Source organism: Festucalex cinctus, chromosome 5, assembly GCF_051991245.1.
Source record: "Festucalex cinctus isolate MCC-2025b chromosome 5, RoL_Fcin_1.0, whole genome shotgun sequence".
In the NCBI taxonomy this organism is placed as follows: Eukaryota; Metazoa; Chordata; class Actinopteri; order Syngnathiformes; family Syngnathidae; genus Festucalex; species Festucalex cinctus.
The window spans coordinates 29,515,603-29,535,860 of NC_135415.1; the positions used below are offsets into that span (position 1 = coordinate 29,515,603).

At 40.0% G+C, this 20,258-nt stretch overlaps 1 protein-coding gene across 10 annotated transcripts in view; it reads right to left on the minus strand.

The window, feature by feature from the left end:
* Positions 1–20,258, minus strand: part of fbrsl1 (fibrosin-like 1) — a 302,303-nt gene that overhangs the window by 86,476 nt on the left and 195,569 nt on the right. For 8 of the 10 annotated variants that reach the window (XM_077521257.1, XM_077521256.1, XM_077521251.1 and 5 more), the window contains one exon: positions 13,161–13,190. The exons of the other annotated variants lie outside the window; for them this stretch is intronic. In XM_077521257.1, coding sequence (XP_077377383.1) covers positions 13,161–13,190 — 30 coding nt within the window. The remainder of the gene's footprint in view (positions 1–13,160; positions 13,191–20,258) is intronic. 10 annotated transcript variants of the gene reach the window in all.

Consider the following 20,258-nt stretch of genomic DNA (forward strand, 5'->3'; position numbering starts at 1 on the left):
GAGACTTTCCTGCTAATGTTCCCCTCCTGTTTTACAGCAGTGTTTCCTGGAACAGCCCCCTACCAGCCATCAGATGCTACATTAAGGCAGCACTCTCAAGTCTTCCCTCACCCACTAAGGGCCACTGATAAATAACTTATGGGAGAGAGGATTCAAAACATCTCTCCTATTACTCGTCTTGATTCATTTTTTACAGTCCCTAGAGTCCCCCCCCCCAATCTGTCCTGCACTTCATACGCATCTGAATGCTCTGAGATACTTTCCGTATTCCATCCTATGGGATCCATGCGACGGCAAGAGAGAGAGAGAGAGAGAGAGAGAGAGAGAGAGAGAGAGAGAGAGAGAGAGAGAGAGAGAGAGAGAGAGAGAGAGAGAGAGAGAGAGAGAGGAGAGAGAGAGAGAGAGAGAGAGAGGGCTGTGCGAGAGAAAAGAAAATGACAGCGGCAGTAGCTTTGAGTGGCACAATGTGCCAAAAGCAAGTCTCCCGTCACCTTTCTTTTTGACTATTCTCCATGGAGGGAAGAAAGGAATCAAATTACGACTGAGAGGTAGCTGGGGGGGTTGGTTGCGGAGGAGTCAAGGTCCCCAGCAAAGCGGCAACCTGTCTGTCAAATTATTACCCGTCCAAGAACTCTAAATTTTCTCAATCGCAATTACAAACGAGTCCATTAGGCTGCCGTCTGCCTCTGAGTGCACTATGAGGAGAGCAAAATGCGAGGCGGGATGTTTCCGAGGTGGGAGATGGCAGTTTTCGCGTCACATAATGAGCCAAACAAACAAAACCAACACTTGTAATTTGTTGTGACGTCGACGGTAATTGCGTCTGATGCCGCGGGGGGGGGGAGGCGTGAAGGTGGAATTGGGCAGCGGCGGCTCGGCTTGGAAGCGATAGTTATGGAATCTAAATTGGCCTCGCCTGTTTTCTGAAAGAAGAAAATAACACTGTCCGCTTTTGGGTTAAGGCCGTCACAATGGTGTTTAAGGCAACACCCCATCAGTTGAAATGGATTTTAAATTAGCAGCGAGAGCGGGCCTAACAGCACTTCTCAGCCGGGAAGAGCGCAATCGGCGCAATCGACGTGTGACGTGCGCGGTTTTGATGAGTCAAGATAGCGTTGGCTGGTCCTTATTATTGAGACGATGTTCTCTTTGCTTTTCAATTGCAACTAGTCACATCCCAAGCAAATTGAATTTGTGTATTAGAAAAATCTAGCCAAAGGTAAAAATAACATTAAATCATGTCACAATCACGGGTTCCTATGTTCAATTATGGCGTGAAAACTCGATGATCCATGACTTTTTTTGGATAATAAACAGTAGCTCCGAGTTTCCCGAAATAGACTAAACAGTGGTGGAATGTCACCCAGAAAGGCCATATTTATTTTAACATCTTCAGTGCCGCCGCACGCGTGTCCACAGCTACAATCGATCCTTTTCATTTCATCTGCTACTTGGTGAACCTCTTCTCCGAATAGCTGACAAGCTTCAGTTAAAAATTATCCATCATTCATTACGCTCGTACGGGTTGAAATTTCCAAGTAATACCCCTGAAAATGAACGCGATGTTTCAAAATGCCTCACATGCACAAAGAACTTGACTTGAAATAGCACAAATGGAACATTTAATGGTGAGAGGAGCAGTGTGGCCAATAGAATAAATAGATCATGTACTTGAGTCACCAATTGTTTTTTTCTTCAGGATTTAATTTCTTATGGAGGATGTGCTTATTCTGTGTATTTTCGACATGGGGACAAATAAGCCAAATTATCTACCACCCAATCCAATCCAGAAGAACAACAGGTCCCCACTCCACCCCAGAGGGGTATCAACCCGCAACTGTCGAAACAGTGACCCAGGCCAGCTAGAAAAAGAGGATAGGTGGGGTCATGGGGTAGGATTTTAACTCATTCACTCGCCGCCATTTTCACATTTCGCAATCCCGTTCGATCCCGGCTGTTTTACTGGATTTTGACTGATTTTGCAAGGCCTACAGAATATTGTGTTCAATTGCTATAAAAGCATGGAACCTATCAAAAGTAAGATTAAAGTCTCTTCTTTCATCAGGAAAAAAAAGTATGTTTCTATCTGTTTCCGTTTTGTAGCAATTAGCATTAGAAGAGAGCTAAGTTTCATCCGTTTTCACAAATCTATTCAAAATTCGAAGTAATTGAGCTTTTTTTCTACATGGCCCTGGTTGCTCTCCTTTGCTCTGCTGCCACCTGCTGGCCGTTTGTGTAATAACTACCATTTCTGCAACCGTTCTTTGCAGTTGAGAGGCTGCATTAAAGCCTTATGTATGCTCTAGCATTAAAAAACAAAAAACGTATAAATACGTCTTTGGGACACTTAGAACAAAAAAACTTATTTATACGTTATTGGGAGTAAATGAGTTAAGGGAGCCCCATATGCCCGTCCAGAGGGGGGTCACTCATACCATGCCAATGAAGCTAATTAGATGTTAAGACAATTTGTGCTATCTGCATAATTTATTTTATTATTTTTTTTCTAATAGTTTATGTATTTTAGTAAGGGTTAAAGCGATAGTTCGGCTTTTTCGACATGAATCTCTATTTCCTCCTCACCTCCAGTGTGTGCCATCAGCACTGACTTCGTTCTGTGACACGAGTTCTGGTCCGGTGTTGGACGAGAGGAAAATAGTCCAGCAAGTTGGCTGGTGTCACGGAAATAAAAGCGTTTTTCTTCTAAAAACTATTTCTGTTCAAAAGAGTGATACATTTGCATCATTCAACTCCTTTTCTGAAAAAAAGTCAGACGCCATTACCGCCGGGCACTATTTTTCTGTTCGTTCGTATCACTGCGCGGCGCCCCGCATGCAGCTGATAGACGCGCACTAATCTACAAGTTGTTTGCCTTTTCGAAGGCGGAAGGATCAGCTGTCTGCAGCGCGTCGATTAGCTGTCTACAGGGCGACGCGCAGTGATACGAACGAACAGAAAAATAGTGCCTGCAAAACTGATGCAATCATACATATGTGAAGTAATTTGAAGACTAAATGTTAGTTTGAGTTGGATGGGGTACTACTTTCAATCCAGCTGGTCTGAACCAAAAAAAGAAAAAGAAAAAGGAAAAATAACTAGAGCAGGAAGCTTTCTAAGGACAGCCCTGATGCGGAGTTTTGATGAAGCCTGGGTGAACTTAACAGACATGAATCTTTAAGATTTAAAGGTGCAGATAAAAATTTATAGAGGCATGCTTGGAAGGTGGTCATAGTGAACAGCTTGGCACGCGGAGCAACATCACAGCGGGACGCCTAATAAGCCCTGTGCAATTTTTCACCCTGTATTTTAGCAATAAAAAAAAAAAAAAAAAAAAGTTTAAACAGCCTCCCCCAGAACCGCAGCCCGCTGCACTGCCTGCCATCTGGAGCCTGCTTTCATTTTATAATCCAACTGTCATTAAAATGCTTCTTGGCAGTTTACAGCTCGTTCCCCCTGTGCAGATGTGGAAACGATCTTCAGACGGGGGCCCTTCTGATCAAAGTGCTCACTGCTGTCAGACACAACACTTACCACCCTCAGGCTACCTTCCAGTCCTACCCGGACTCAATACTTCCATTATTTATTTATTTATTTGCACACGTGTATTTACCAAGTGCACCCTCCTGCTTGCAAAACTCAGGTCAACTCCAAGTTAGGAAACCGAATTCGGTGCACAAGGAAGGTTGTGCGTTAAGACGCATTGCCAAGTAAGAAAACGATCGGCTTTTTTTGTTTTTTGTTTTTGTTAGCTAAGAGTTCTGAAAATTGCGAATCATAATAATAACTTGGATTTATAAAGTGCTTTTTTAAAGGGAAAGTGGAAGAAAGTGGCAAGGAAAGGGCCAAGCCAAGACTGACCCAGTTTTTTTTTTTTAGTTTTTTTTATTGCCTAACCTTAGCAGTTTCCGCTCGTTAAAAAACCGCAACATCAAAGCACATCAAGGTCCTTATCTGTTCGTTTTGAATATGGTTGGATAATTCTGGCATGTGACTGCTGCAGCCTGATTAAGGTTATTTAAAGTGTAGCCATTAGAAATAAAGTGAAGACAGCTGGCATGATGCCAACCATATGCGGACGGGATCACAACCACATTTCATTGGAGGATGCCAGCTGTGTCAACCATTCATCTTTCAAAACTTACATTGGGATACGTCCAATAGATGTTATGAGTGCGTGTCAAGATCTGACATGTGTGTAGACCAGTGGTGTCCAAACTACGGCCCGGGGGCCATTTGCGGCCCACCGTCCATTTTTCAGTGGCCCGCGACATATGCTAAAAATGGCATTTGACTCAGTTCAAATCAAATAAACAAAAGTGAATGTTTGGAGAAGTAAGAAGGGAGGGTATCGAAAAACAGGCGCCATTTAAGGTTATTTTAGTTAACTAAAACTACCAGTAATGAAAAAACTAAAATTCCAAAAACAATATTGTTACCCAAATAAAATAAAAATGAAAATGCTTTTTAAAAAACGAAAACTAACAAACTACATTATCTTTACAAAAATAACTATAAATTATAGCAAACGTCGTTCGTTTTAGTCTTTAGTAATTAATTTAATGCACGAGCCTTTGGGGATTATTTTAAGTGTGATTTTTATTAGATTTTGATATAAACCGGAATAATGACATTTGAAAGTATGTCACACAGAAGTGACGTCATCTAGCAGCAGCCAATAGAAAAGCACCAAAAGATGACGTCGCTCCCATGGTGTTTTTTTAAATATTGCGTACAAGTAATACACATTTAAAATAAAAAAAAATAAAAAACACCTAATACTAATACTGAAACTAACAAACTTAATTAAAACTAAGTTTTTAAAGAACTAAACTAATAAAAACTCAAATGACAAATTCCAAAACTATAATAACCCTACTGCCATATTACAAATAAATTGGTTTATATACTGTAGCATTTTTCTAAATATGCAAAAGCACAAATAAATTATTTGCACAATTTTTAGGACTAAACACAATTTCCCTTCATAACATTATGCATTATGCTATTAAGCTAAATGCTACGTAATATTGCCGATAAAATATTACACAGTCACCTTAACTGCTTTTCGTTTTAGCCAAGAGACAAATCCGGACCTTGTAACTTAATAACATAAGCGTTTCTGGCAGCAGACACGAAGGTGACGGCAAGTGTCTCCGTATCATATCGCGTTGCCATTTTCACTGCGCGTAGCCACATGATTTACCGTCTGTCCGTCGACCTCAAGCCTTCCCATCGATGTGTCATAGCGTGCATGGCATTAACTGCGTGTTGACCGAGCTCCCCTAAAGCCAGTGACGCACGTTCCCTTCTTTCGGCGCACGTCCCAGCGTAACAACCGGGGCCATATTCGGCTCGTCAGTGCCATGTGTTTGCTCTCCTCACAGCACAACCGCGGCTGATGTCACTCACAAGCCTGCATCCTACTTGCCGCCTCCTGGCATCGCTGTGGGCATCCCGGGCTTAGCAGGTCTGCACTAATGAAGTCAAATTAATGTAATGGCCGTCGATGCTGCTTGTTGTTAGTGGTGCTGTTCTGACTGCCGCGACAGACCTCACAGTGAAGAGTTGCAGAAGGAAGCCCGGGCTGACAAGCATACGGTATCTGTTTTGGTTATGCAGATGCCCCCCTAAATGATGCAGACTCGATCCTTAGTGACCATAAAACATTAAAAGGGGTTAAGTTAGGAAGTGATGTTTGGGGGGGAGCCCAGTTTTTTTCCCCTCTAATTATATCAACCGGTGACTCAAAAGGGAAAATAATTGGCAAGCGGAAATTAGGTAGTGACAGCCATCGTCTCCTGCTAGAGCAGGGGTGTCAAACTCATGTTAGATCAGGGGCCGCATGGAGGTAAATATATAAAAATAACGGTATATAACTTAGAAACAATTATCGTCATTTATATGCAGATTTTTGTGGATCAGCGCTAAATTACGGAGCTCAACTGTTAATCATGTTGTTCCGAAATATAACACGAATGCAAATGGAACGCGGCAACACTTTGCCAATATACGTTCTGGATGTGTTCAATCGACCTGTTTTGCATATATATATATATATATATATATATATATATATATATATATATATATATATATATATATATATATATATATATATATATATATATATTGTTCCCAGAATGCATTGCGTGGCGCTGTTAATGACGTTATAAGAACGCTAATCCTTGTATCGATTTTAGTAAATGAATTTGTGTCGTATTTAACATGTTTATGTCAGATAAAAAAAAATAAAATAATAATAATTAAACCGTTGTGTGTAAAATAATAACATCCAGGACGATTCCCCCGTACAAGTTGCATTGCTCATCTGAGGACTGCTTAGACTTAGACTTTCTCAATCACTTTGGGATGGCTCCCTCTAGGAAATTTACATTTCCAGCAGCAATAAGAACAGATAATAAAATAAAAAATAATTCAATCAATCAATAAATAAATACGGTTATTACACCAGAGATTGAATTAATAATAATCATAATAATAATAATAATAAAAATCAATAAAGTCTAAGTCTAAGTTTAAGTCTAAGTCTAGTATCCTAACCCCCCAACAAATTTTTCCCCATGTTGTTCTTATGTGGGGGGGGGGGGGGGGAAGTAAAAATTTGTAAAATAATGAAAAAATACGCGGGTCTGTAGGGGTTTACCATTTCCGTTGTCTTTATACTCACATCTTGATGCTGATGTGGTGAAAAAGCATCACATAGGGTGCTTGTAAGTTTTTCTCACTAGGCATTGTGTGTCATATGATGAGTTGTGACTGAGCAAGATTGTACGACTTGGATTACAACTTTGATCTGACTCGTCTTACTTGAAATTTGGTGGCGACTTAACTAACTCAATTCTTTTTTTTTTTTTCCTCCACTGTAACTTTGCACTTAAGTTGAAGGTTACGACTTGCACATATGTGACTGACTCCCACCTCTACTCCCTAGTAACTTGATCATACTTAAGGAGACATATTTTGGCTCCTCTAATCTTCCAAGCCATGTACCTTATCCGCTGGCGACTGCAGATCAAAGCAGCATGGTCGTACGCGTAAGGGTGTGCAGCGAATGAGGATTTGGGCTTAATTGAAGGCAGCTGCCCCTCTGCATGTTCTCTCAGTTTCTCAGATTTCCTCTTTTCATAGAAGTTCACCCCCACGATATCCCCTCCAGAGTCCGAGCGACGCTCGGGCTTCCACGATTTCAGGTCTGGCAGATGTCTCTCAAGCAAGCCAATCTGCTGCAACTGTACAAGCTCTGCTACTAATTGACTCTGCACATGCAAACATCAGCTGACAGTTTAGAAATCTTATTTACCAATTGACGGCACACCAACAAGATAATCATCTGTCATCTATTGGTCAATGCACAATTGTACGTTATCGGTACTCTTGTGATTTAATTTGCTTATTTAAATGTCAAACATGAATCTACCGTATTTTTCGGATTATAAGTCGCAGTTTTTTTTCATAGATTGGCCGGGGTGCGACTTACACTCTGGTGCGATTTATGTGTGAAATTAACACATTATTATATCAATTCATGTTATTTTCACACTCAACCGCAAGAGGGCGCTCTAGGCCTGTGTTGATAAGTTCAACATTGCATCGTCTACCTCCCGAGTTGGGGGAGTTGTTTAAAAGTGACACCGAGGATGAAGATTTCATTGGATTTAGTGATTTGGAGTGAAACTGATAGTTTGCTAAACTTGTTAGCATGTTCTTTATGCTAGAGTTATATGAATAACTTGTAGTGATGGGAACATAATTCACCCACGGAACGTTGGGATGAAGGGAGAGTTCCGGGTGGGAAGGTTTTGTTATGTGGAAAAGGGGAGTTAGCCTGTTAGCTTCTAGCTGAGTGGGGAGTTGCTGTTAAGACCTCAGAAGCTGATGTCAATAAAACGCCAGCCTTTGGCTCCGCCCTTCAACACTCCGCCTCCGACTCCCGTCACTGCTCGCTACAAACTCTTAATATGTTACGTCGTTACTGACATTAGCAGGCATGTCAGTCATGTAACGTTAGTATACCGTACGCTTATTCAGCCTGATGTTCTCTTTTATTTTTATTTTAAATTGCCTTTCAAGATGACATGTATGTTGTTGGTGTTGGATTTTATCAAATAAATATTCCCCAAAAATGCGACTTATACTCCAGTGCGACTTATGTTTTTTCCTTCTTAATTATGCATTTTTTGGCTGGTGCGATTTATAATCCGGAGCGACGTATAATCCGAAAAATACGGTAAGCAAACATACACATTCATATAGTGCATCTCAAGAGGAAAGTGCAATGCAGAATGAAAAGCTATGTTTGATTGCCATTTACTTTTACTCGTTAAACCAATTAGAGAAGCTAATATGGTTAGAAGACGGAGTGTGCCTCGAGTACTTCTCTTTGGTACGGCGGCAACGTAAGTGCCCATACTATCGTCTGCAAGGTTGTTGTTGCTCTGCCACAACTTTCTCCTTCCAAATAGCTCGAGCCTTGCAACTTGGATCTGTTGTATACTTGTCAGCAGCAGCACAGCCTTGAATATGGATGAGTTACAGGTGGGGAAAAAAAAAATCCGATCTGCGTTATTTTGTTTACAGGCTGAGGATACGGACAACGCCCTAAAAGCTAGCAATGGCACATCAACGTACAATTCTGTGTCAGTTTGCCTCACAAACGGTCTACATAGCACGACTTACAGAGGTCTTTACCCACTGGCCTCTTTGTGTAAGAAGGAAATTTAGTCTCTACTAATATTCATTTAAAGGCCACAGTGGATTTAGGCTGAGATCCGTTCAATGCCAAAATGAGATGTAATGTTTTCTCAAGGAAATTTTAACCCTACTGACGACAGGAACTTCTATATTTAGCCGCAAGTGCATATGCCGTTTGCTGCGAAGGAAACTCAAGCCCTCCTGTATTAGGAGCTGCGTTCAGCCAAGTCAAGTCGGGATAAGCCACGCTGTGCCAGCTCTTAACACACACACACATACACAGTCTTGCAAGAAATGTGCAAGTCATTACAGTCCCACCATGTTTATTGAATAAAACCCCACTTAAGCGTGATGTTTATGCACGGTCAGAAACACTCAAATCTTACATCCCTGCACACACAACCATTTGTGTCTTTTCTTTTACTTGACGCAGAACATCTGCACCCAATATTGAATCCGTTTTACTTGTATTACTCATGTGGAAAAATGCATATAGTGTTGTAATTCAAATACGCCACTTAAAAAGCAAGAACACAGTGTCATGTCACTTCGGGACACTGCTGACACACAACACGGGTTTCGTCTGTTTCGCTGCTTGTTTTACTGCACTCACACTGTTCCACTGTTGCGTAACGTTCTATTTCACAAATAAGTTAAACCTGCCATCATTTAAAATGTAACGCATGACACAAATTGAGCTGTGTTTGACAGTTTAACGTGTTTTTTTTTTTGTGTCCTGCTGGATAAACCAATCCTCTGAGATGGGGAACATTGCCAGAGCAGAAGGCAACAATATTTCTTCCTGGACAACCTAAAGAAGAATCATTCCTAGCCTTGCACAATCCTATATTGTTAAAATTTGGCGGAGGATCAAATGGATGAGGTTAAACACCTAAAAAAGTAGGTTTCTATCTGTTTCCGTTTTGCAGCAATTAGCATTAGAAGAGAGCTAAGTTTCATCAGTTTTTACAAATCTATTCAAAAATTTTTGTAGATGGCCCTGGTTGATCTCCTTTGCTCTGCTGCCACCTGCTGGCCGTTTGTGTAATAACTACCATTTCTGCAACCGTTCTTTGCAGTTGACAGGCTGCATCAAAGGCTTCTGTATGCTCTAGCATAAAAAATAAATAAAAATAAAAATAAATAAATAAAAAAACGTATAAATACGTCTTTGGGACACTTAGAACATTAAAAAAACATTTATACGTTATTGGGAGTAAATGAGTTAACCAATGTGAATGAAAGCTGGACTAAGAAAAAAAAAAAAAAAAGGACCAAAAATGGTAAGGGAGCCACATAGTCCAAATCAAGCAGTTAAAAAAAAAAAAAAAAAAAAAAAAAAAAAAAAAAAAACATCTCCATATTAAGGCCTTGTGTTGCCGGTGTCAGTTCTAATTTCTCAGAGCCTGCAGGGAGCTGAATGCAACCAGGCAGCTCGGGTCTCATCTCATTCCTCCTCCATTTTGAATCAGGGCCGGCAAATCCCAAGCTGCGGGCAAAGGAATATTACTGGCAAATTGGTTTTAGATTAAAGGAGGTTGGTGAGGCATTCTGCTTTCTCAGCTCTTTCCCAGGTGAACTTAATCTAATTTCATTAAAGAGATGAGGACGGATGATCACTTGTGTCGAAACATTAAGCCGCTCCATTTTTCCCGTCCATTATAAAAGCTGTCAGAGTTTTGACAGCGGCCTGGTGTGTGGCCTGTTTGTTGGACAGTCAAAGACTCAGCGAACAATCTGCATCCTTTTGAGTGGCAAAGGTTGCTGATTCTTGAGATAAACGCTGGCGTCAGAGAGGATGGCAAAGTGGGCTCTAATGGAGATACTGTACGATGACACTTCAATCGAGTGAATGAACAAATTGAGAAGAGATGAATTTTGCCGTATCCGTTTCTGGCTCTTCAACGAGAGAAAATGTCCATCTGCGCTTAGAGCGTCTTAAAGCTAAGATTGGCTGGTTGAGTGGTTCAGTGTGAAGGAGGAGAGATTTTATAGCAGTTTAACAAAAAAACAAAAAAAATCCACATCGTCTATTTCTAGTCTTATTTTGATTAAACACAGCAGATTATTATTATTATTTTGGGAGGCTGAAATCAGAAGATTTTTTTTTACCGTTTTTAACTCATTTGCTCCCAAAGATGTATTAATACGTTTTTGTTTTTGTTTTTAATTTATGTTTTTTATGCTAGAGCATACAGAAGGCTTTGATGCAGCCTCTGAACTGAAGAGAATGCTTGAAGCAATGGTAGTATTACAAAAACGGCCAGCAGGTGGCAGCAGAGTATAAGAGATCAACCACGTTGCAAAAATCTCTTTTCCCCTCTGTTTTAAACAGATTTGTTAATAATAATGAAACTTAGCTATATTCTAATGCTAATTTCTGAAAAACGGAAACAGAAGTATACTTTTTTTTTCCTGACTTTAATCTTTCGTTTGGTAGGTTCCATGTTTTTATAGCAATACAACACAATATTCTGTGGGCCTTGCAAATTTCGTCAAAATCCAGTGAAACAGCGAGGAGCGAAAGGGGGTCGCTTCAGTGAAAATGCCTGGGAGTGAATGAGTTAACACATTTAAACAATCAATTATCAAAATAGTTGCTGATTAATCGATTTATTTTGACACCTCTGGAACACACAATTAGTGCCTGCCATTTGTATTTCATAGTCAATATTGGCACCAGTGCATGTGGTCATTCTAATGCTATATGCAAGGTTAAAAACAAAACATTCCGAGCCTCCCCTCTTTTGCCTTCCATTTCTTGTTCACCCCCTGCAGCGATGCCGGGGAGGCGCACGATTGACTGACAGTCGTGTGACGCGACTCTCTTGCGTCAACTCGCTTGCGGCCTTGCTCCTTTTCTCGCTTCAATAAAGAGATAAAAGAATATTGACGTGCCAGGCTACACTTAATGTAAATTGGGCGTGCTATCAACGTATTATTTATAGGGAACTCTTATAGACACTTCTACAGAACTGGGAGCGAAGCTTAGAGGAGATTAGGCATGCTATCTCATTCATTTACCAGGGAGTAATTGCGAAATTGTAAAGGAATTAGAACGGAGTGAGGTTCCCTAAAGGCGTTGTAGCTTGTAAAGCGGGTGGCCGCCACCAACCAACCGTTACCACTTCTGTGCTAAACAAATACTGACTACATCTGTCAAAACGGCAAATGGTTAAGAGTTGACGAGGTGACAACTAACATTTGATTGGTTATTTACATAACACACTTCAGTTTTCCCAGGTACCTGAAGATATGGATTACTGCACAAATAAATCATGATATCAAACCATATCCTTTAATTCAGGCACAACATATTATGTTAAGAAATACAAGCTATTCTTTACTTTCTTAGTTAAGGCGGCCTGACACTTGCACGACTTTTGGGCGCGATTCTGTCGCGGCAAGTCGTGTCATTTTGGGGCAAGAACTAGAGGTAAGATCTTTCGCCCGAGCCCGAGCCGGCCCGAAATTCGGGTCGGGTCGGGCCTAACTCTTTTAATGCCACACGTTATCAAAAAAATAAAAAATAAAAAAAATAAAAAAAATACCCACAGTGCCAGCCGATTTCGAGTATTTTAACTCTCAAGGCAAACAGAATATTTTGTGCTTTTATTACACATACAAGGTGGATACCAAATGAAAGATCGCATTCCATTCTTTTCTTTAGTAATCACCATTTGAAAATAGGTCATTTCAGTGACATTAAGTGAAAGTTGAAAAGATGAGAAAACGAGCTTTTTGTGAAATCTCTGTGAATTCGGTTTAATGCGACAAAGGCTTTGATCATTTACGGCATCCTTGAAAATGTTCTATTTCATCACATTTAATTGTAATTCCGGACACTGGCAGCCCATTGAAAAGACATACAATGCTACCATCTGCTGGCCATAGTCAGTGGGTGTTTTTGATTCCACAACCCATTGACCAGACAGCGCTTAGACGTTGCACTTCCGATTGATAATAAAAAAAAAACGTAGTTGACATCATTTAACGTTTATGGCGGCATACATCGTTATTTTTTCTAATTTTTTGCGAAATTTTGTCGTGACAAATTTTTTTTTTTTTAACATTTCAAAATTTTTGCCCCGACATGGCACGCAGTCACGACGGGTTTACGCACACTTCACGCCACTTTACGACTAGTTCGCGCACTGGCACGACTCGAGTTGTGCCAATTCGCGCCACAAAATCGTGCAAGTGTCAAGCCGCCTTTATTTAGGTATACATCGCCCCGAAAAACAACAAATTCCACCTTCTTATCTAAAAAACAGTTCTGTATTTTCCACGCCACTTTCTTGAGTCTTGTAACTTTACCAACAATGGTAAGACTGACAGAATGTCTCCTTTTTTTCCCCCCACCCAAACCCTTCCTCTCTTCATTTCCAAATGACTTTTTTTTTTTTTTTGCCGGGTGCATAAACACAGGAAAAGAAAAGCAGCCTTACCTTGTTGTCAATGTCACTCTCACTGTCACACTATAAGACAAAAGAAGCAGACAGAGGAAATATAAGGAATTATTCATTAGGCTCCCCCCATGCAGCTCATAATCAATGCTGAATGTTATTTTTGTGAACGACCTCTCATTCACTGACAGCTTTCAGAACAAACGAACACGGGATGAACGGAGAAAGGAAAAGTGTTGTAGTCTCGCAGACGTTTTCGTGTTTCAAAATCAAAGACAGACACGGAGCAATTCTGATGTTTCTGCAACAAATTCAATGTTGTACACATACAAAAGAATTTGTTTTTTTTTCAAAAAATGAGTCATTCTACACAGTGCGTTCTTTTATAAAGACTCAATGCCTTCAATGACTTCACATTCAGTGGCTGCTTGTCATTTTGCCTTTTAACTGTGCTTTTAAATTGGACAATAGTATCTCAAGGGCACAAGGCTTTGACTGTCTGCGTCCTTAGAGCCTATTAAGTGTGCTATTTACCAATCCACCTTGTGACAAATACCAGTCTTTAAGTTGCATTCACGTCTCTAAAACGCTAAAGGAACTTAATAACAAGGCTGCTTTCAAAAATGTGCCTTGTCTGACATGTTCAAAGGACAAATTGTCCTCTATTTAGGCAGGAATTGAAAGGCGGGTATGACTGAGGTCTTCGGGTCGTCAGCCCTGAGATGTCCACAGAAAGAAAACCTTATCTACAGTAATACAAGTTGTTAAATTCAGAAAAAAAACGGAAACCTTTTAGACTGAATCTGAAAGGAAGTATAAAGCGAAGTCTGCCATCGACTAACAATACAAAAAAAAATTCTCAAGTTCCATCTATTCAAATAATACTTACCGACTTCCATTTCTCACATTTGTCACTGATAAATTTCTGTCTGTAACTCTGAGATGATTTAAAAGAAGTAGATGCAAGAAACCCACAAGCTACGAGCCGCACTTGCTAGCTCGCGTGGCTCAGCTAAACGTTAGCCTTCCACGGTGCAGATCCTCCAAGTATAACTACGCCTCGCCGCCTTCGTGACGGCAAATTTGCAACACTTCTAATAAGCATCATTATTACGAAACGACACGTGAACGAGGTGTAGCTTAAGCATTCAACACGGAGCAAGAGACAATGGAAGAAGCTAATGCTAATCGCTAAGATAATGTTGCGTTGCCAAACACCAGAAAAAGTGCTTCACTTGTACAGTGCACTTTTTACAGACGTCTGGCTGGAACAGCGTTTAAACGGTGAACAACTATAACAGCCCAGGACGAGGCACTTCGAAAGCGAAAAGTAGGCTACGTTATTTAATATATTAAATATTTAAAAGGTCAGCTATATATTTGGATATGTTTTGCTCTATTTTGGACCCGAGAGTGCTGAGTTATGAGAGCTACTCAATCGGTCTTAAAACAATGTTTGTTTTTCTTTAAATCAATTTATCTTTGCTAAGGCACTATGTTATTAATTTGTTAAATTTATTTCATTACATAGAAGAAAAATGGACAAGGAAATGTTTACATGAAAATTCCCCAAATTGGAATGGAAATAAACAGAGAGAAGAATAAATCTGATTATTTCTGCCAAACATGGAAATATTTGGTTTTTACATTTAAATATTTTCGTATTTCCATAATAGTTTTTAAGTTTAAATTTATATTATAAGTAACATTACTCTGACGGGATTAAGTTTATACCATGAAGACCAATTTAAGGCTTCATCGCTCAGCCCTCAGTCTACATTTGAAAGAAAAACAGCACAATGCACAATGAACATTTTTAGCTTAAAAACAACAAAAATATATTTTACATAAAATATATAGTATATAGTATGTATTTATATGTCTATAACTTGCACAGCCTCGAGTGTACTTATAAATTTAGAGTAATAGCTTTTACATTTCTGCCATATTTGTAAATAATAATATGAATATTACCCTGAAGCTTTATTTTGGGGAAAAAAACAAAACACAAAAACAATTGAATCAAAATTGTTTCTGTCTAATTAAATCACAATTCAATCTTTTCCTGAAATTGTTCACCGCTAGAAGGGCTCGTGTGGAAAAAACACGTTCAATCTGCCAATGAAGCCCCTTTGGCAACATATTTAAGTGGACCCTCTTTATTTTGTTTGGCTCCCTTAAAAGTTGGGATGTGGTGGAGGGAGCGGGGTCAATGGAGGCACAGCAGCCTTTTGTTGCCCATGCGGTGGGTCCAAATGTATAATTAAGTAACAAGAGTAATCAGTGCAAAGGGCTCAGTGGCCAAGATCTCTCAAAAGTGGAGTGGAAGAAGCAGGGAGCCTCCATGCCTTGTGAGGAGATCCATTCTTGCAAAGATAATGAATGCAGCTTGTACGTAAAATGACAGTGTTTAAAACCAGAGCTGGTCATTTTTCCAAGTCAAAACAAACCGTAATCAAATTGTCAATCCGTCTGTCCGTCATGTTACGTTAACCACACTTCCGTTAAAGGTTTTGTTGCCGCTATTTTCAGATGGACAGACACAAGTGGGCATTCCGTCAGTCCAGCTCGTCGTTCGTCAATAAAACGGGCGTCCGTCAGTGACGGCCTGAGAGGTGCATAGGTCGGCTACTTGAGCCAGTCTGTTAAAATTACGCTGATGGATATGGAGATAGAGTCAAACGTCGGTTTTCGAACGCTTCTGTTCTCGACCAAATCGGTTTAGGACCAGAAAATGTGAGAATTTTATGTCTCAGAACTCGTCCAAAAAAATCTTCTCTCCACCAAACAGAAAAAAGCCGAGCGTACCTGAACGCGACTCACTCGTGAGCCGAGCTAACTCGAATGCCCAGGATGCTTCCTCCGTAGCACATTCGTGTTCAAAGTTCGTTTGGAGCAGACCTGTTCATTGTTTTGTTTTGTTTTTTTGCATCGTGTATTAGCCCCTAATCATGGCTCCAAAGAAAGCAAGTGCATTTTTTATTTTTTTCCCCCCATCTTCTATTAAAATAAAAGTGTCTATTTCTACCCTTTTCTATTTATGGTAAACAGTATACAGTGCAGTTTATGGTGTAAAATAGTAAAAATAAATAAATAACTTTTTTTTTTAGACTTGGAACGGATTAAACTTATTTACATTGATTATGATGGGAAAAATTATTTTGTTTTGGATTTCAAACAATTCACTTTGGAACAGCCTTCTGGAACGGATTATGTTCAAAAACCGAGGTTTGACTGTATGTCGAGAGACAGCATGAACTGAGCAAATCTTGGTGAAACTAATAAGGTGTGAAAACATCCCAGAACATAAACAAGGATACAAAATTGCAGCCCCAACATCTGAAAGTCTACTGCAACATTAACTGCCGTGAAAAGGCGTCGCCACATAATGCAAGATCATCTTTAATACTGTGCAGGCAAGTAATTTACAACATGGGATATGACTGCACGCTTGAATTAATCGGAGAGGCAGTTAACATGCTTCGGTGAGTGCAGTTGTTTTTAGTACACCAAGAATGTCAGAGACAATGTTATGCTGTTGCGAAAAAAAATAAAAATTAAAAATCTCGCTGTGAACGTGCCATTCTTAATTTGATGTACGAGTTCTGAGTGTAGTTTTGTATGCCGATTGCAGTGGTTCCTGTGCAATAATAACCTTTTAAAAAACTGATTTACAATCCTTATATCAGTGCTTTGCCATTTGTGAAAAGACCTTTAACAAAGAATTGAGCATCAAGAAAATCAATGGCCTCAGGCCTCTTCTCAATCGATTCTCCATTCAGAAAACAGATTGCGGGCAAATGCCAGCAATTCCTACACAACTTGTTCAGAGGGAATCCCAAATTTAAAACACCATCCATTTGTTCCCAGGTGCTTACTCTTTAGTCTATTAAGCACCACATTCAAAAATAATGTTCCTGACTATATTTCCTACCGAGTAATATACCATAACTAGACGAAGTGCAATTTCTGGAGAAATTGCGTAGGAACGCTGAAAGCACATTGAGAGATAAATTAGGAAATGATGACCTCCTGGTTACTGGACAATGCGCTTTACCAACTGTGCCACATGATGATAAGTTATATATATGGAAATGGGCGTGGAAAGTGATACTGAGAAAAAGTTCAATGACTGTCCCATTGAAAATGAATGGGGAAAAAGCTGATATTAAGTTGTGCAAATACTGTTAGTAATGTGGAATCAGACGATATATACCCCTGGAGGTGTGAATTTTTGAAGCTAGTTGAAATTTGGAACATTGTAAATTGGAAGTATTATGTGGGAGTTGTTAGGTGGCAAAAAGTGTGGAGAATGCACAGCATTCCCACAATGACATGAAGCAACTTCCATTGCACATCAAGTCTAATCTAACTTCTACAACTGGGGACAAGTTGAAGCCTCAGTGATGGATGTCATAACTTGTACACTACAGCAGAGCCTAAAATAAAGTACAAATCAAGGCTGATCCAAACAGGAGTTAGAGAATAAGTTGTAGAGGGGAAACACAACAATGATAAGAACAGGCAAGGAGGGCGCTGTAGAGATGAAGGGATGATTGGGTGGAAGTGGTGTTTGAGTAGTTTTCGCATCGCTTTAAGCAATTGCTTTGTCGAGCCATTTGCTACGGCTGACACACATTCAATAGGCCCCTGCTTGAGTGATTGGTTGGAAGAAAGGGCATCGTTTTGTACTTTCTACCATAGGCATGCATAAACACATCCATGAGCAATGTCACGGTTGGGGTAGACATTGCTCAAATTGTCCCTCAACCGTAGGTGGCTCACTAATCGGTGTGATAGGTTCAATGTCACAGTGTACAAATTCATAACTATACGCTATCATATATATGTATATATATATATATTGGGACGGGATTCAGTGGATGCTTCCTTGTTCACTCTGATTCACTGTCCCCCTCAGCCAGCACATCAGACAGATGAATTTGATATTTGCACAACTTTCAACACTGCACAGAAAGGTGATTTATTTCATCAGGACGCCGGGTATAATCAAGTCTTGACCTAGGCAGGCCCCGAAGGTGACCTGGAATCTCATCCCTGAAATTAGCGGCAGACAAAATAGGTAATGGTAAGAAAGGGAGGGCTGAATATCTTCATCGTCCTGGACATTTTCTCTGCCAGATTCTGATAGACGTGTACAGCAAAGACAAAAAGCGTTGCTCATCCCTGAACACTTTAAAGCGACCGGTTCAAATTAATCGCACAGTTCCACTTGTCATACTCTGACGAAAGTCAGGCATGAGTTGTGCCACGGGGACGGAGAGAAAAAGTCAAGATAAACAACAATTTGCAAATAAGGGCACCAGAAACCGTCTGCATGAATACCGATTGCAACACTTACTGACAAAATCAAAACAACCAAAACTGACACTGTTAGTTCTTTCATAAAGACATGAGCAGTACATTATTCGTCCTATGAAGAAAGCTTGACAGTTGTAAAGACTGCAGTTTTCACCAGATTGTGTTAAATTCACAAAGACAAGATAACAATGTCTCCATTAAATGCGAACAAAGTGTTTCCTTATTTGCAGCTGTGTTGTATTCATAGCACTCCAAAAAAAAAAAAAATATTCAGGCCAGAGAGTGAATGCTACAAATTAGAAAGATGACATTTCTGATTGAACACTGACACCAAAACGTCTCACTGATCCCCGGGGTCATTAGAATATGGTGAAAAGCCAACACCTGATTGATTTAAGATTTGGCGTGCAAAGGCAGGCGTAAACTTGATTGCTTACAAAAAAAGATGTGGAAGCTAATCTACTCACTGAGAGCACCCAGTATTACTTTATGCCTGAAGTTTATTTTGTGCGGAGATAATGCAAATAGATGAATTTAACATGCACAATGCGATTTATCAAACCCGAGAAACTGCAAAGTCTGATTCTGCATGTTTAAAGACTAACTGAAAGGAAGATGCAACGTAACGCAGGCAGAGGGGGTAGGTAGATATTTTCTGTTCGTATAAATATTTTTGAAACTTGAAAAACAACCAAAAATTGTCAAGACGCGTCGTCTTCAGCATTGCGATTTTGGAGCTTCTGAAAGTCACAAGAAGGAGTCATGTGCTTGACAACACTCTCTTCAGCTCTGTTTTTCTGTGCCTCTGGGTCATTTCAACGCAATGAAAAATGAAAAATTGGTGCTAGCCTCTGTCAGAACAATTTTCTGGGTGTGTTGTCCTAATCACCTGTCTAATTGCTACACAGTTGGGACTAAAATGAACTAAAACTTGGGTTTTGTGCCGTTTTCCCAAAATAATTGGAGCAATCCATCTTTTGTTTCACTGATAATATGTTTGCCTTTTCCACTAACACTTCAAATTCCGTCACTTCATTCACTTCATTTTGTGCTTGCAGCGCTCTCCCAAATGTAAAAAGCAAGAGATCTGCAAAAACCCCTTTTAAATACAGCAGTCTCCACCACTTGTACAGCTGTTGCCAAAAGTGCGAAATCTGTTAGAGTGAGTGAACAAGCAATTTAGAGTCTGCTGATTGAGATTTTAGCAAAAGATCACAATCTTGATAGATCATGCGGATGCAACTCACCCACCAACAAGCACACGAAATCTATTAGAGCAAACATGCAATTTATTGCCCGCTAGTTGGGATCTTAGTAAATTAGGCCCATTGTCAACTCATTGGAAAAATGGGTTAACGGCAGAAGACATACATCCAGGTCCTTAAGTAACAGTATTCCCGTTTGTAAGGGAGAGCTTCCTAACAAACCCAGACCTCCTACGTTGAGTGCAAACTGATAATGGTCCATTTAGAGCAAAAGGTCCAGTTTTGGGAGTACAACAATTTCCTGCAGCAATTTCCCACCTGTGGATACAGACCACAAAGCTGTGGCCACTCGAATGGAGTGACAAATCAGAGATCTGGGTCTGTAAAGACTCAAGTCTGAAAAAAATCAAAGCTCTCTTCGGTCCGTGTGAAAGAGAATGTTTAAGGCAAAGGTGTTATTGTAATCAGAGTTAAAACATCATAACAGTTTCGCAACCAGAGGGAGCCATCCCAAAGGGATCAATAAAATCAAGTCTAAGCCTAAGTTGGATGAAAACAGTTCAAATTAACCAGTATAACTCTCAATACAGTGTGCACAGGTCCCAAAGCATGT